This window comes from Moschus berezovskii, chromosome 10 (assembly GCF_049115385.1).
Source record: "Moschus berezovskii isolate FMDL1 chromosome 10, NW_MosBer_1.0, whole genome shotgun sequence".
Lineage (NCBI taxonomy): Eukaryota > Metazoa > Chordata > Mammalia > Artiodactyla > Moschidae > Moschus > Moschus berezovskii.
The window spans coordinates 88,775,644-88,793,115 of record NC_142469.1 but is presented as its reverse complement, the minus strand read 5'-3'; the positions used below and the strand labels follow the sequence as shown (position 1 = coordinate 88,793,115).

At 42.6% G+C, this 17,472-nt stretch overlaps 1 protein-coding gene across 4 annotated transcripts in view; it reads right to left on the bottom strand.

Annotated features, from left to right (window-relative positions):
• Positions 1–1,497: 1,497 nt before the first annotated feature.
• Positions 1,498–17,472, bottom strand: part of STX11 (syntaxin 11) — a 59,472-nt gene continuing 43,497 nt past the window's right edge. For all 4 annotated transcript variants that reach the window (XM_055433410.2, XM_055433413.2, XM_055433412.2 and 1 more), the window contains one exon: positions 1,498–3,761. In XM_055433410.2, the coding sequence (XP_055289385.1) occupies positions 2,893–3,761 (869 nt within the window). In that variant the 3' untranslated portion in view covers positions 1,498–2,892. The remainder of the gene's footprint in view (positions 3,762–17,472) is intronic.

Below are 17,472 nucleotides of genomic sequence, written 5' to 3'. Positions count from 1 at the left end.
TTTTTTTTCATTCCCCCTTCCCCCATTCAGAGGTTCATTCACCAGTTGCAGCCTCAAACGAGGTGGTAGAAGAATTTTAAAACAATAATTGAAAAGGTCAGGAAGCAACAGTTAGAACTGGACATGGAACAACAGACTGATTCCAAATAGGAAAAGGAGTACGTCAAGGCTGGATATTGTCACCCTGCTTATTTAACTTCTATGCAGAGTACATCATGAGGAAAGCTGGGCTGGAAGAAGCACAAGCTGGAATCAAGATTTCTGGGAGAAATATCAATAACCTCAGATATGCAGATGACACCACCCTTATGGCAGAAAGTGAAGAGGAACTAAAAAGCCTCTTGATGAAAGAGGAGAGTGAAAAAGTTGGCTTGAAGCTCAACATTCAGAAAATGAAGATCATGGTATCTGGTCCCATCACTTCATGGGAAATAGATGGGGAAACAGTGGAAACAGTGTCAGACTTTATTTTTTGGGCTCCAAAATCACTGCGGATGCTGATTGCAGTCATGAAATTAAAAGATGCTTACTCCTTGGAAGGAAAGTGATGACCAACCTAGATAGCATATTAAAAAGCAGAGACATTACTTTGCCAACCAAGGTCTGTCTAGTCAAGGCTATGGTTTTTCCAGTGGTCATGTATGGATGTGAGAGTTGGACTGTGAAGAAAGCCGAGCGCTGAAGAATTGATGCTTTTGAACTGTGGTGCTGGATAAGACTCTTGAGAGTCCCTTGGACTGCAAGGGAGATCAGTCCTGGGTGTTCATTGGAAGGACTGCTGCTAAAGCTGAAACTACAATACTTTGGCCACCTCATGGGAAGAGTTGACTCACTGGAAAAGACTCTGATGCTGGGAGGGATGGGGGCAGGAGGAGAAGGGGATGACAGAGAATGAGATGGCTGGATGGCATCACCGACTCGATGGACATGAGTTTCAGTGAACTCCGGGAGTTGGTGATGGACAGGGAGGCCTGGCATGCTGTTTATTCATGGGGTCGCAAAGAATCGGACACGACTGAGCCACTGAACTGAACTAAGATTTAAATGGTCAGAACACAAATACATAAAAAACATGCTTATAATGTAATGTTTAACTTGAAAAATAAGACTATTTTATTTTAAATTACTATGTTTAAATGCATGAAAGGAATGGGTCACAGTAAAACAAAAGTAATTATTTCTCAGAGCTTTTTTTTTAATATTTCTAACTCTATATGCATTTTCAGCATTTGATATGTTCTTTACCACCATAACCAACCAACTCAAAATAAACTTGGGTGGTTTTGATCCAAAGTGAACTATGGAGATGCAGACAGGAGCAAGACAAACTCAAAACAAGCAAACCAACATCAGCACAGTAAAAATGTTTTTCTTGATATTTATATATCATATTTACAAAGGTAAAGCTAAACCAACTGGTCCTTATGTACATACATTAGTAAATATTGGCACTTTACATTTACATATAAGTGTATTCATAATTATCAAGTAAAAAGATAAATTTTAAATTATTTTTATTTATGAAAAAATATATAATGTGATATACATACTTCAATTTGAGTGCTTGTTCAATACTGAGTGCTCAAAAAACTTTTGGGAAAAAAAAAAATCCCATAATGTATTACGATGGAAGATACTGAAAGTAAAGAGATAAGGAAATAATAAGTGTTAAATGTGATTTTAGTAAGTAGAGGACGTGAGCAGAAGATACACATTCAGATGGGGATCGCATAGCATAAACCAGAGGAAGACTCAGATGTGGAAGATGTGCAGTTTTTCCCAAGGTCAGTTTCACTCGAACAGGAACGGAACCGAGGTACTTTCAGGATAAGGTAAACGAACTGGAATTTTGATGACAAGTTCATACTGTGAGCCGATCCAGAATTGACTTCCGGCTAGAGGTTCATGTACAAACATGCCTTGGACATCTACCGTAGAGTTAAATCACAACATCAGTTCCTTATTTGGCTTCCTTTAAGTGGCGAGGGTGCTATGTGTCCTTTAAACGACCTCAGAAAACTTCAGCCGGCATCTGTCGTGACTGAAGAATCAGCGGGTGGGATCCATCCTTGGTCCAAGTAAGAGCTGGGCCGGAATTCTTGCACCTCGTGTTTGTTTTTCCTTCTCTTCATGGGAAATAGATGGGGAAACAGTGGAAACAGTGTCAGACTTTATCTTTTTGGGCTCCAAAATCACTGCAGATGCTGATTGCAGCCAGGAAATTAAAAGACGCTTGCTCCTTGGAAGGAAAGTGATGACCAACCTAGATAGCATATTAAAAAGCAGAGACATTACTTTGCCAACCAAGGTCCGTCTAGTCAAGGCTATGGTTTTTCCCGTGGTCATGTATGGATGTGAGAGTTGGACTGTGAAGAAAGCTGATCGCCCAAGAATTGATGCTTTTGAACTGTGGTGCTGAAGAAGACTCTTGAGAGTCCCTTGGACTGCAAGGAGATCCAACCAGTCCATTCTAAAGGAGATCAATCCTGGGTGTTCATTGGAAGGACTGATGCTAAAGCTGAAACTCCAATACTTTGGCCACCTCATGCGACGAGTTGACTCACTGGAAAAGACTCTGATGCTGGGAAGGATTGGGGGCGGGAGGAGAAGGGGATGACAGAGCATGAGATGGCTGGATGGCATCACCGACTCGATGGACATGAGTTTGAGTGAACTCCGGGAGTTGGTGATGGACAGGGAGGCCTGGCGTTCTGTGATTCATGGGGTCGCGGAGAGTCGGACACGACTGAGCGACTGAACTGAACTGAAGGGTTCAGGTCCACAGTGATTAGCGCAACTCACCCCAGGACAGATGGCCTCAAAATCTACCCCCAGAGCGCTTCCCTGTCCATCCCGCTCGGGGATGGGGGTGTGGCGGCCTGGGGCCACTTGCTAGTTGAGGCAGGGGCAGCAGAAACAGCAGATCGTCCGGCAAGGGTTCTTCTTCTTGTACTGCACAGCCTTGCGCACCTGCACCTTGGCCTGCCCAGTGTATTCGACGGTCTTCTGCACGTTGAACTCGATGACGTCCAGGGTCTCCGCCTGCTGCTCCACGAGCAGGGCCATCTGCAGAAAGAGGTCGTGCAGGTCGCGGATGCGGCCCTCCAGCCGCAGCAGCTCCCGGTGGCGGCTCTCGATCTCGTTGAGGGCCGCCCGCGCGCCCTTCACGTCGGCCAGCAGGTTCTCGGAGAACACGTCCCACTTGCCCTGTTCGAACATGTCCTCGATCTGGTCGCCCGACACGTCCTTGCCCATGATCTCCAGCTGGCGCTGGATGCGGATCTTGCAGTTCTCGCGTTGCTTCATCTCGGCGCAGTTGTACTCGTGCATTGCGGCCTGGAAGGTGCGGGCGAGCGCGCTGTACTGCGCACGCGCGATGCGCGCCACGGCTGAGTGCGCGCCGTGCTGGACTTCCGCCTGCTCGCTCAGCGTCTTCATGGCGCCCAGCTTGCGGTGAATGCTCTCGCCCCGGGCCTTGATGTCCCTGCCGATCGAGTTGGTGTCTCGCTTGATGCTGCTGAGGCGCCGCATGGACGTGAGGAAGCGGGTGTTCTGCTTTCCCAGCCGCCTCACGTCGGCAATCAGGTGCTGGTTTTCCTGCTGAAGGTCTTGGATGTCTCGGTACAAGGATTCCAGGATGTGGTCGGTCTCGAACACGATGTCCTCGTGAGGCGAGTCAAAATCATCGTCGTCGTCCGGGAACTGCTGGTCAAACTGCTTGGTTAACTCCACGAGTTCTCCTAGTCGGTCCTTCATTTTGCCTGCAAATAGAAACATGGAGGTTAAATTCCTCTAGCGAGATTCAAAATATTTGCATTGAGAGAATTAAAGATTAAAATAGAGAAACCTTCTGCTCGCTGCTCATGACTCTCAATTCTTTACTCCTGGGTGTAGGTAACAAATGCACTACAGGAGCTAAATGGTTCATGACATTTGGCTTATGAATGAAGGACTGATGTGATTGGGAGTCACAACACCTTTGTGTTTTGTAGCTTGTAGGTATCTGCAGTTCTTATGCAACATTGTTCTTTACAGCATGGGACTTTACTTTCACCACCAGACACATCCACAGCTGAGGGTCCTTCCCGCTTTGGCCCAGCCACTTCATTCTTCCTTGTTTTAGCCCCTAAGTCATTGGCTGCCAGGCTTCTCTGTCCATGGGATTTCCCAGGCAAGAATACTGGAGTGGGTTGCCATTTCCTCCTCCAGGGCATCCTCCCCATACAGGGAGATATGAACCGGCATCTCCTGCATTGGCAGGTGGAATCTTTACCACTGAGCCACTAGGGAAGCCCTATCTATATGTGTGTGTGCGTGCTAATTTACTTGAATCGTGTGGGACTCTGCGACCCTATGGACTGTGGCCCACCAGGCTCCTCTGTCCATAGGATTCTCCAGGCAAGCCTACTGGAGTGGGTTGCCATGCCCTTCTCCAGGCAATCTTCCTGACCCATGGATTGATCCCACATCTCTTATGTCTCCTGCATTGGCAGGTGGGTTCTTTACCACTAGTACCATCTGAGATGCCCTTAGCAAAGATAAAGATTGTTAAATAAGTGAAATACATACTTATAAAAAAAACACATTGTCACATTAATGACAAATTTCTGCCTTGACTTTCAGAATATTTTTTGGATCTTTTTCTGCATTTTATTTATCTTTAAAATGTATTTTTTTAAGAATAATTTCTGTATTTTACTATTTACTGTTGAGACATCTAACAGTTTTTATTTACCACTATTTATTATTGTTATCTCTTGATTCAAATTTATAGTATCTGTAGTATCCATCACCTGAAAATGTTGCTTTACATATCAAAGTTCAAGCACTCAGATAGCTTCAGTCTACTTGCAGAAAAATAAAGGCCAATAAGAAGCAAAAAAAAAAAAAAAAGATTGTTAAATAAGGATAGTCAATTTATAAGCTTTGAGACCAACTCTAAGTGTTGTCTATTCTGTGTCTATTTCAGCACTGTGAGCATCTTCAGTGTTGTACATCATAACAATTTTTTAATGATATAAATCATGGTTTAATTTTTTATCTTAAAAACATAAAAATTGAACCTGCTTAAAGTAAAACATGGAGAAGGCAAAGGTACCCCACTCCAGTACTCTTGCCTGGAAAATCCCATGGACAGAGGAGCCTGGTAGGCTGCAGTCCATGGGGTTGTGAAGAGTCAGACACGACTGAGCGACTTCACTTTCACTTTTCACTTTCATGCATTGGAGAAGGAAATGGCAACCCACTCCAGTGTTCTTGCCTGGAGAATCTCAGGGACGGGGGAGCCTGGTGGGCTGCCGTCTATGGGGTTGCACAGAGTCGGACACAACTGACGTGACTTAGCAGCAGCAGCAAAGTAAAACAACAAAATGAACAAAGATGAAAATCTGATAAGGAAGTATAAAATTTGGAAGTTGAAATTTCCTTGCTCTTATGCCCAATATCACCAATACATACTTTAATTTGAATGTCTGTTTGAGACTCAGTGCTTAAAAATATTTTGGGGGAAAATCCCAAAATACAAGCTAATGAATGATATTGAATAAAAGAGATCAGGAAATAGTTAAGTGTGGCTCAGCTGGTAAAGAATCCGCCTGCAATGCGGGAGACCTGGATTCCATCCCTGGGTTGAGAAGATCCTTTGGAGAAGAGAATGGCTACCCACTTCAGTATTCTGGCCTGGAGAGTTCCACAGACTGTACAGTCTATGGGTGGCAAAGAATCTGACATGACTAAGCGACTTTCACTGACTGACTGATGTGATTTTAATAAGTAGGAGAGGTGAGCAGAAAGAAGATAAGTTATCTGTGTGGGATTCACATGGCAAAAGCCAGAGGAAGAATCAGAAGTAAAAGACGTTCAATTTTTCCCAGTATCTCTAGTGGTAGATATTGTTAACAAAACTGCTTTTTTAAAAAAGTTTTATACGGAAAATTTCAATCGTACACAAGCCTACTAGCAATAACACACTCCCATATACCCATCACACAGCAGCAATATTTGCCCATTTTTAATAGCTTTTTGAAATAAGCTGGCAGCTCAAGCAGAATTTCCGTGCTTTTATAAGGGTGGTTCTGATCAATTCCCTGCTTGGCAAGGCAAAATAATGTTCTCTGTGTCCATATTTTTTCCAGTGAAGTGAAAAACTTTCATTTTTAATACTGTATATATGCCAAAATAATGAACATTTTGCCCTTTTATACAATATTTTGTGGCTAGAAAGATTTCTTTCTATTATATAATTTGCAGGAAACTAGCAGCATTTAGTGGCTACTCAATCTATCAGGTATCTTGATCCCAAATTAAAAGCTTCCCTCAAATGAAGTAATTAATTTCACAACACCACTAATGGAATGCTGACAACTTGGATTCAGTGATAAATGGAAAATGGTGAAATATTAACCACGGATTCCCATCTGCCATGACCATTAGTTACATAAATTAAGCAAAGTTTTATTCCATAGTGGTGATTTTTAATACAACAAGTTATCCTGCTTAAAATGCCATTTCTGCTTTCTGATGACAAAGATTAATACCTAGACCTTCTCACTGAGGGGAAAGTAACTCCAAGAAGCACAGTTGAGAGGCAGAAAAAAAGAACCAGGCTGGACCAAAACTATGCCTTCCCTGGCCTGAATTGCCTGATACTTAAATATTTCCTCATTTTGAATAAAATTTAAAGACAAAGCACAAGTTGGTGGGGGGTGAGGGGATTGCAATACATAGTAGATAATGAGTTAACATACTTACTATATTAAATACTCTTGCCCCCCCCCAAACCAAAAAAACAGAAAAACCACTTGCCCTAGCAAAGACAATGAAAAGGCAATTCATATAAGAAGAAATATAAGTGCCAGAGAACATGGAGATAGTAGGTATCAGGTACTTATTGTAATGCTAGTAAACATGTTCTAAGCACTTCTCATGTGATACTGTCTTTAATCTTCATATAGACTTCAGAAAGTAGGTATTGTCATTACCTACTTATTACAGAGTTGGTAAGTGAGTTTAGGGAGATGAACATACCCAAGGTCACCAGTAAGTGACTAGTCCAGCTCTAGAGTGGCCCCACTTAATCACTACCTTCAATTATTTTCAGCAGGTATAAAAAAGTGAGACATGAGGGACTTCACTATCAAAACAAGGAAATGCAAGTTAAGCCACTGAAATATTTTTTTTTACCATCAAGCTGGCAATAATTTTTAAAAATAATAATTTAGGGACTTCCTTGGCAGTCCAGTGGTTAAGATTTTAACTCCCAATGCAGGGGGCTTGGGTTCAATCTTTGGTTGGAGAACTAAGATCCTGCATGCCACAGGCTGTGGCCAAAATAATAATAATAATTTAAAAGAGAATTCTGGGAACTCTGAAAAAAATGCTTGTGGAAGGGCAAATGGATAAAAACCCTTGTAGAAGGGCAGTTGAATAATATGTTTTAGGTACATTTATTCTAAGCATATATTCAGAGTTACATTAAGCTCATCATTGTAAACATTTTCATCACCACAGTTTTCACAGGAATTAAAAAATAATTTAAAGGTGCAAAAATGAGATAGTGACGGCTACGTAATCACAGTTTAGATGGCTATCTAATGGGATGAAAATCATTTTAGGTAGAAAAACAATCCATAAAGGGAAGAGAATAAGCAGTGCTGTAATGCAAACATCTTGAAATAAAGACTTGAATAATACACATCAAAATGTAGTTTTTTTTCAAATTGTGGAATTATAAACGACTTTAACTATTTCCTTGTGCTCCTCTCTATTTTCCAACATTTTTATAATGTCCTGTAGATTTATCAATTAGATAAAACCCCACAAAACCATAAGTATTTGTTTAAAAGACTAACTCCTTTAAGATATATGCATTACAGTCAGGTTACCACCTTATGTGACATGAGGAAAGTACATGAGTTGGCTAGTATGGAGTTGAGCTTTATTTATCTGCTTAAGTTAGCAGCCAATATATGCTACTCTGCAAGTGCAGAATTAATAATTTTTGTAGACAGATACAGATAAAATAAAATATAAATAAATTTTATTTTTTAATATAAATAGGACAGAGAATGAATGCTTTTTGAAGGACAAGATAAGAAATGGTGATGGATGCAAGGAAGGCTTGGGAAGCAGTACCACAGAAGGTAAGGGGGTACTTAAAGGACAGCGCCACACACCAGAACGTTAGGGACCTGCTTGCTGGTCTCTGCTAGTCGTAGTCAGGTCCCAGGCCCAGTGCTGCTCTCCTGAAGCCCTGAAAAAGCTATCATTTCATTCACAATAGGATGAGCAAAGTGCACGCAATTATACAGAAAGTGGCCTTCGAAGAAGATGTTCAGAGACAGTCATTCCTTCCCAAGACCTACCAACATGAAGCCATGGATCCTAAATGAGATGAAGGTCTAAGTTCACTTGAAGGCTCAAGTCTACAAACTGGTCAGGAGAGAGGCAGGACGTGGGAGCTGGAGATTATCTAGGAGGTCCACACAAGGAAGTGGCCTTCACTGCCTTTCTGCCCACCTTTCTTGACCTAGCTCAGCCCCAAATGAGCTGGTCCCACTGATCTAGAAGGTTTCCAGGTTGCCAAGGTGCAAACATTAGGAAAACTACAACAGAAAGTCAACCAAGAGGCTACTACTTCTAACAATATTCCCTAAATGGTTTAAATGTACTCCTTACTGTAGTTATACCAAAATACAGAGGTAGGCACAGAAAGAAAATCAATATAAGTCACATACCCAATAGCTTGGTTCTATACTATGACAGCTGAAAAAGGGAACCATAGTAAATGAGAAAGAAAAGTCAAACTATTCTATTGACCCTCCTGTCTCATTATGATAAAGGATAATTAATAAACTTCAGTAAACTATTCATAAAGTTGTTCAAATCAGTTCAATTCAGTTCAGTTGCTCAGTCGTGTCTGACTCTGTGACCCCATAGACTGCAGCACACCAGGCTTCCCTGTCCATCACCAACTCCTGGAGCTTACTCAAACTCATGTCCATCAAGTCAGAGATGTCATCTATCTCATCCTCTGTCGTCCCCTTTGCCTCCTGCCTTCAATCTTTCCCAGCGTCAGGGTCTTTTCCAATGAGTCAGTCCTTTGCATCAAGTGAAAGTATTGGAGCTTCAGCTTCAGCATCAGTCCTTCCAATGAATATTCAGGACTGATTTCTTTTAGGACTGACTGGTTTGATCTCCCTGCATTTTTTTTTTTTTTTTTAAGGCACAACGGGGTTTATTTGGCTCAGGAATTGACAAGCAGAAGTAGTAGTAAAACACATCTGTGGAAACATTTAACAGTGCCATGCTGGTCATCACAGCTTTGCTTTTTTGGACAAGAAGTTCACAATGGCAATCATGCACTTGTCTGACAGCCACCTCTCCCTCAGGACACTGCTTTCTTCCACGTTAACTGCATGTAACTTTTCTTTCTCCTTGTTTCTGATGATCTGCTTAGAAATTCTCATGGCATTTGGGGGGAGCTTTGAATATGCTTTCAGCCTGGCCCAAACTTCTTTCTGAAAAGTGCTATCAGGAAAAACTTCAGTAACAAGTCCTTTGTTACTTCGGTAACAAGTCCAAGGGACTCTCAAGGGTCTTCTCCAACACTGCAGTTCAAAAGCATCAGTTCTTTGGTGCTCAGCTCTCTTTACGGTCCAACTCTCACATCCATACATGACTACTGGAGAAACAATAGCTTTGACTAGATGGACCTTTGTTGGCAAAGTAATGTCTCTGCTTTTTAATATGGTGTCTAAGTTTGTCATAGCTTTTCTTCCAAGGAGCAAGCGTCTTTTAATAAATCCTGCTTTTTTGATTCTCATGGAGATGAAGAATTCAAAAGAAAATTTACAACCAGCTACCAGAAATCTGCTTCTGTTTTCTAATTTTCTTTCCAGGCACACAGGCCATCTGTTCTGAGACCTGGATTCCACAGGGAAGTTCTGGGAAATTCTGTCAGCCTCCTTTCACGGGGCAATGCGATTCGATGTAAGAGAAAATAGATGATGGTAGCTCAGTGACTCTGAGACTTTAAGAGGCAACAGCATCTTCTGAAAAGCTGAAAACATGGAGTACTGATGCTTGGGACCCTGGAGGTTCTGACTCAGAGGGTCTAGGATTCCCTCTGGGTGATTTTAATGCACACTCAAATTTCAGACCAACTCCACAGGTACTTATGGCAGCTTTTTATTCATGCTGTCCTGGACAATTTATAATAGCTCCCAGGTTGGGGCACCTTGATAAACAAGCAACTGCTAGGGAAGGATTCAAAAAGATGGGGAAAGGAAGATTCAGAAAGTAGGTTTCCACCTACCTCAGAAGATCCATGAGTGGGGGTGATAACTGTGTAAGTAAACCAATATTCAGGATGCTACAGAGAATAGCCTAGGCTTCCCTGGTGTCTGAGTAGTAAAGACTCTGCCTACCAATGCAGGAGATGTGGGTTCAATCCCAGAGTCAGGGAGAAGGAAATGGCAACCCATTCCAGTACTCTTGCCTGGGAAATCCCATGGACAGCGGAGCCTGGCAGGCTCCGTGGGGTTGCAAAAGAGTCAGACAGACTCATTGACTAACAAAACAACCAACCAACAAAGAATACCCATGAAAGCATTATTCCCTTGTTGCTTCTAAAGGAATCAGTTATAAACACAATACACAGTCATATCTCCGATCATAAGAGATGTTATCCTTCATGTGCCTACTTATGCTAAGGGGAACAAAACCTACAAAGTTATGGGCTGAATTGTCTCACCTCCTCCCAGTCCCCTTGCAAATTCATATGTTGAAGCCCTAACTCCAGTACTTCAGAATGTAATTCTACTTGGAGATAAAACCTTTAAAGAGAGAATTAGGTTTAAAAGAGATCTTTATATAATACATTAAGCAATACATATATTAAGTACATTCTGCCTACTACCAGGGGAAAAAAACTTTTCCCTGCTTCGTAGCAGTATGTGAGAAACTCAGACACAGGAAGATACAATGCAGAGCAGCAGAGCAACACACAAATCGTGTGAGGCTTATTATGGAGGTTAACTTGGAAATTACAGAAGAAGAAAAGCATGGAAGAGCCTTCCTTTCGGTATTTACGCCAAAGAGATGCTTTAGAGACTATGTTTATGTGATGTGAGTTCAGAAAGTTTAGGAGTCTTGTTTCAACAGGAACTGAAGTACACATTTAGACACACACACAGGGCTTGCTTATTAATAAAACTAAAAAGATCTTGCAGATATATACTCCAAATGAGCACTTTTGAGCAGGAACTTGAAGTGCAGCACCCACGTTCTGCTTTTCACATTTTATAATCTGTATCTCCTAAATCCTGACTTTATACCTATTTTTCAAATCCTGTTAAAAAAAGATGATTCCAAATCAGAATGTGTCTTTATGCTGAGGTCCACCACTGGTCCAGACAGTGCCTGGATGAGCCATATGGTAGGGACCATATGACATCTGACGTCTCTGGGTGGACGCAGCCCTGCGCCAGGGCACAGGAACCGATGAACTGGGTGTGGGATGGGATTCCAGCCCCCTCACCCTGGTGCTGAACACAACTTGCACAGCCCTATGTGGTCCTCCTGAAAACACCTTTCTCGACCACCCCACCCTGTCCCTCCTGCCCACCATCACCACAGACATGCAGTAAGAACCAAGAAACCCCACAGGGCCTGTGTCACAGTAATTTAGCAGTTACTTTTAGGACACACCATAGTAACACCGGGCTTCCCTGGTGGTTCACCTGGTAAAGAATCTGCCTGCAATGCAGGAGACCTGGGTTCAATCCCTGGGTTGGGAAGATCCCCTGGAGAAAGGAAAGGTTACCCACTCCAGTATTCTGGCCAGGAAAATTCCATGGACTGTATAGTCCAAGGGGTCACAAAGAGTCGGACACGACTAAGCAACTTTCACTTTCACTAGTAACACCACCCTTAAAGAGCAAGGGCTGTACTTTCCCAGCACACTGATTCAGATCCATAAACAATCATTTTATTCCAATGAGTAAAACCTGGTGTTTCAAGCAATTTGCCTAAAGTCATATAAGTTAATAAATAGAAAACTGAGATCTGAATCCAGAAAATCTGACTTGAGAGCCCGTCTATAAACCACAAAGCTATGTTAGTTTCTTTTTCCTGAGCCTCGCCCTAAAAGGGTTTCTGAAATCTTTAATCTTATAGGGAACTTATTCCATCTTAGTCCATCTGAGCTGCTATAACAATATACTGGATGGCTTATAAACAACAGAAAATTGCTTGTAAGCATTGGAAAGGTAATTCTCACAGTTCTGGAGGCTGGAAATCTGAGAGCAGGCTGCCAGCATGGTCAGGTTCTGAGTCTGGTTAAAGGCCTGCTTCCTCATTCGTAAATGGCCTTCTCACTGTGACCACACATGGCAGAGGGGCAAGCAAGCTCTCTGTGGTCTGTTGATGGGGGCACCTTTCCAGTTCACAAGGGCTCCACACTCACTACCTAGTCACATCCCAATGACCCCACCTCCCAATACCATCACCCTGGAGGCTAGGATTTTAACCTATCAATCTGGGGGGAATACAAGCATCCAGACCGTAGCATTCCCTAAGTGAGGTTTTTTATTTAGAGCAACTGTTAGCTTCTAATAACCTAGCTCTCGATGAACACATGAAAAGATTTTCACTATTACAACCATTACCTTCTTTTAAACAATAATGTCTTCATATCAGAGTTTTCCCAGCATAGTAATGTTTCAATTATTAGAGCACTCAGTCAGGTAGTCACTCATCATAACTGTTCAAGCCCACAAAATTATTAACAAGCACAGATAATTCTAACAAAGATCCACTGTGGTAACGACTGACTCAAGACTGTTGAAAGATCCTGGAGGGAGTTTTACAGTTGGGGGTGTAGAAGTGACAAGTGAGGAAATGCTAGTAGACAACCTTGTAAAGGAGAAAGTAAAGGGAGGAGAACTCCAGATTCTAGGGTCAAATCATCCATACAAGTTCCTCCACTGTTACCTGTATCAGCACCTACAAACACACACAGTTGTTGTTGCTATATCTTACATCTGATCTGGTTTGGCCCTGGAATGTGAAGCAAACCTTTGTCTGGAAAATATAGCAGAAATCTATATAGAAAGAAAAAGTGATGGGGAATAAATCATCGAGTCTAGTTTGATTATATTTCATACCTATTCCACGGAGCATTTTTTAAAAACAAGAGACATCAGGGACTTCCTTGGTGGTCCAGTGGTTAATGCTTCCAATGCAAGGGATGTAGGTTCAATCCTTGGTGGAGGAAATAAGATCCCACATACTGCAAGTGGAGTGGCTAAAATTGTTTTTAATTTTTTTTAAAAAAGAGACATCAATAGTGTTTCCAGAATTATTAATGATCTTTTCTATTCCAATTCATAGGGCTTCCCTGATAGCTCAGTTGGTAAAGAATCCACCTGCAATGCAGGACACCTCAGTTCAATTTCTGGGTTGGGAAGATCCCCTGGAGAAGGATAGACTCCAATATTCTTGGGCTTTCCTTGTGGCTCAGCTGGTAAATAATCCACCAACAATGTGGGAAATCTGGGTTCAATCCCTGGGTTGGGAAAATCCCCCAGGGAAGGGAAAGGCTACCCACTCCAGTATTCTGGCCTGGAGAAGTCCATGGCGTCACAAAGAGTCGGACATGACTGAGCAACTTTCACTTATCCCAGTTACTTCAATTCATAATTCTAGTTAAGGACAATCCCATAGAACCTTTACATTTCTTTTTCTGTCCCTCTTCCTCTCAACGCCCTATAAACCATTGATCCTAATACTGTTGGCTGGTTCTTCCTCTTTAATTCTCCAAGGAAACAAATGATTGTTTTGGCTGGCTTTCTGGGGGGAGGAGCCCACAAACCAGGGATCGAACACATGCTCCCTGCAAGTGGAAGCAAGGAAGTCCCTTGGCTGACATTTTTTACCCAAATGCAGAAAAATCTGTTATTCAACATCATCAGTGCATGAGGTTTCTGTGTAAGCGACTTTTACCTAGCTGAAGTTTCTTCCTTCAAACGTGAAAAATATTACTCCTTTCTTGTTAGAAGTTCAGTTCAGTCACTCAGTCATGTCCGATTCTTTGCAACCCCGTGGACTACAGCACGCCAGGCTTCCCTGTCCATCCCAATTCCCAGAACTTACTCAAACTCATGTCTATCAAGTTAGTGATGTTCTTCTAAACTGCACTGATATATTTCACTGCTTCCTTAAAGAGAGGAAACTGAATACAATTTATCGGTGACTCAGATTATCATGACTAAAATCCCTGAATTGTGTAATGATGCACTTTTCTTTGTTTTAAAATGTTTCTTTTTCCGCATGATTACAATGTCAGACTCCATCTCAGTTACTTCCCTATACTGCTACTGACATTCCTCTCACTTCCCACACAGATATCAGGCCAAGAAATTACATAAAAACCAAGCATTTAACAATGTAAGCTATGAGTGGGTCAGCAGCCCTCAAGGGTCAAGCCTAAGCACAGCAGGGAAGGAAAAGCTAGCACCAGTGGCAAACTGAGTGTCCAGTGTAAGCCTGCCTTTGTACTGGACAACTGATATATAACCCATCAACAAGATTCACAATAATTATGACAGCATCAAATTGTTAGGTTACTGCCATGATGTGACTGACCGTCGATTCATGATCTACTTTCTTAACCTGACTTCCTTTAGGGCCCATTTTCCCCTCCCAAATATGGACATACTCTTTTGTGGAAGGTTGAAAAAATTTTACTACACATTCTTTGCATGTGCTCTAATCAAGAAGTATAGACTACTTCTCAACTCCTTGAATTTGGAGTGTGGCCATGAGACTGGAACTTGCTCTGGCTAATGAGACAGTAGTAAATACAATGAAAGCAGAAGCTTGAAAAGCACATCTGCAAAAGAACTTGTCACTGGGGACCCTGGTATCAAACATATGAAAAAGCCTCAACTCGCCTACAGAATAAGACCCAGGAGTCTTAGTAATCCCGGCTGAACCCAGCTCCCAGCTAATCCATCAACTGCCTGCAGCTACACAAATGAGCCAGGAGACAACCAATAGAAAACCGATAAGCCAGCTGATAGACCTGTAAGAAATAATTAATCAATGCTGCTTAAAAGTGAAAATGAAAGTGAAGTCGCTCAGTCATATCCAGCTCTTTGTGACCCATGGACTATAGCCTACCAGGCTTCTCTGTCCATGGGATTTTCCAGGCAAGAGTACCAGAATGGGTTACCATTTCCTTCTCCAGGGGATCTTCCTAACCCAGGGATGGAACCCGGGGCTCCCGCATTTCAGGCAGACGCTTTACCCTCTGAGCCACCAGGGAAGCCCACTGCTGCTTAAGCCATTACGATTTGTAGCAGTTTCTTAAGCCACAAAAACTAACTGATAGAGAAATTGTTACCTACAAGCAGCACGTTGCCATGACAGGCTTAAAACATTCAGCGTCAGCTTTGGGAGCAAACTGCGGGTGAAAAGCAGAGAGGTAGCTATTAGCAAAAACCAGGAAAATGGCAGGCAAACTCTTAGTGGAGGCTGGAGTGGTGATGAGGAAACTGTACAGTTCAGTTCAGTTCAGTTGCTCAGTTGTGTCCGACTCTTTGCGACCCCATGAATCACAGCATGCCAGGCCTCCCTGTCCATCACCAACTGCTGGAGTCCACCCAAACCCATGTCCATTGAGTCAGTGATGGCATCGAACCATCTCATCCTCTGTCGTCCCCTTTTCCTCCTGCCTCAATCTTTCCCAGCATCAGGGTCTTTTCCAATGAGTCAGCTCTTCACATCAGGGGGTCAAAGTATTGATTGGAGTTTCAGCTTCAACATCAGTCCTTCCAATGAACACCCAGGACTGATCTCCTTTAGGATGGACTGGTTGGATCTCCTTGCAGTCCAAGGGACTCTCAGGAGTCCTCTCCAACACCACAGTTCAAAAGCATCAATTCTTCTGCACTCAGCTTTCTATATAGTCCAACTCTCACATCCATACATGACCACTGGAAAAACCATAGCCATGACTAGATGGACCTTTGTTGGCAATGTCATGTCTCTGCTTTTTAATATGCTGTCTAGGTTGGTCATAATTTTCCTTCCAAGGATCAAGCGTCTCTTAATTTCATGGCTGCAAGAACCATCTGCAGTGACTTTGGAGCCCAGAAAAATAAAGTCAGCCACTGTTTCCACTGTTTCCCCATCTATTTGCCATGAAGTGATGGGACCGGATGCCATGATCCTAGTTTTCTGAATGTTGAGCTTTAAGCCAACTTTTTTCACTCTCTTCTTTCACTTTCATCAAGAGGCTCTTTAGTTCTTCTTCACTTTCTGCCATAAGGGTGGTGTCATCTGCATATCTGAGGTTATTGATATTTCTCCTGGCAATCTTGATTCCAGCTTGTGCTTCTTCCAGTCCAGAGTTTCTCAAGATGTACTCTGCATAGAAGTTAAATAAGCAGGGTGACAATATACAGCCTTGACATACTCCTTTTCCTATTTGGAACCAATCTGTTATTCCATGTCCAGTTCTAGCTGTAAGGCAAAAAGGCAACCCACACTCTTTAGGAGCAAAACAACTGGTAAAAGTGATGCCTGAAGCAGCATAAAGGACAGAAAATGTACACAATGAATTTTGAATCTAGCTGCCAAGTTTTCCAGGCAGAAGCTTGGAAGCATTCTTTGAGTGTTTCTAGCTGCATATAAGGTTCTGCAAGCAACCTTGATAGCATATTAAAAAGCAGAGACATTACTTTGCCAACCAAGGTCCATCTAGTCAAGGCTATGGTTTTTCCCGTGGTCATGTATGGATGTGAGAGTTGGACTGTGAAGAAAGCTGAGCGCCGAAGAATTGATGCTTTTGAACTGTGGTGCTGGAGAAGACTCTTGAGAGTCCCTTGGACTGCAAGGAAATCCAACCAGTCCATTCTAAAGGAGATCAATCCTGGGTGTTCATTGGAAGGACTGATGCTAAAGCTGAAACTCCAATACTTTGGCCACCTCATGTGACAAGTTGACTCAATGGAAAAGAGTCTGATGCTGGGAGGGATTGGGGATGGGAGGAGATGGGAACAACAGAGAATGAGATGGCTGGATGGCATCACCGACTCGATGGACATGAGTTTGAGTGAACTCCGGGAGTTCGTGATGGACAGGGAGGCCTGGCGTGCTGTGATTCATGGGGTCACGGAGAGTCGGACACGACTGAGCGACTGAACTGAACTGAACTGAACTGAAAGGACATATGGGCTGCAAAATGATTTATCCAATTAGTAAGCATTATTTTGAGAAAATAGAGAAGAACCAGAACTCATGATATTGGAAAAGAAAATCTTTTATATCTCCAGTCTCTTCAGCTGGAAGACAAGCTTCTTAGAGCAAGAATGGCCTCAGAGAGAAGACTTCTGTAAAATTTAACGTGATGCCTTGTAACCCTCCTCAGCTGGACAAGAGGGGCTCTGAGACTCCTAGAGGCACTGT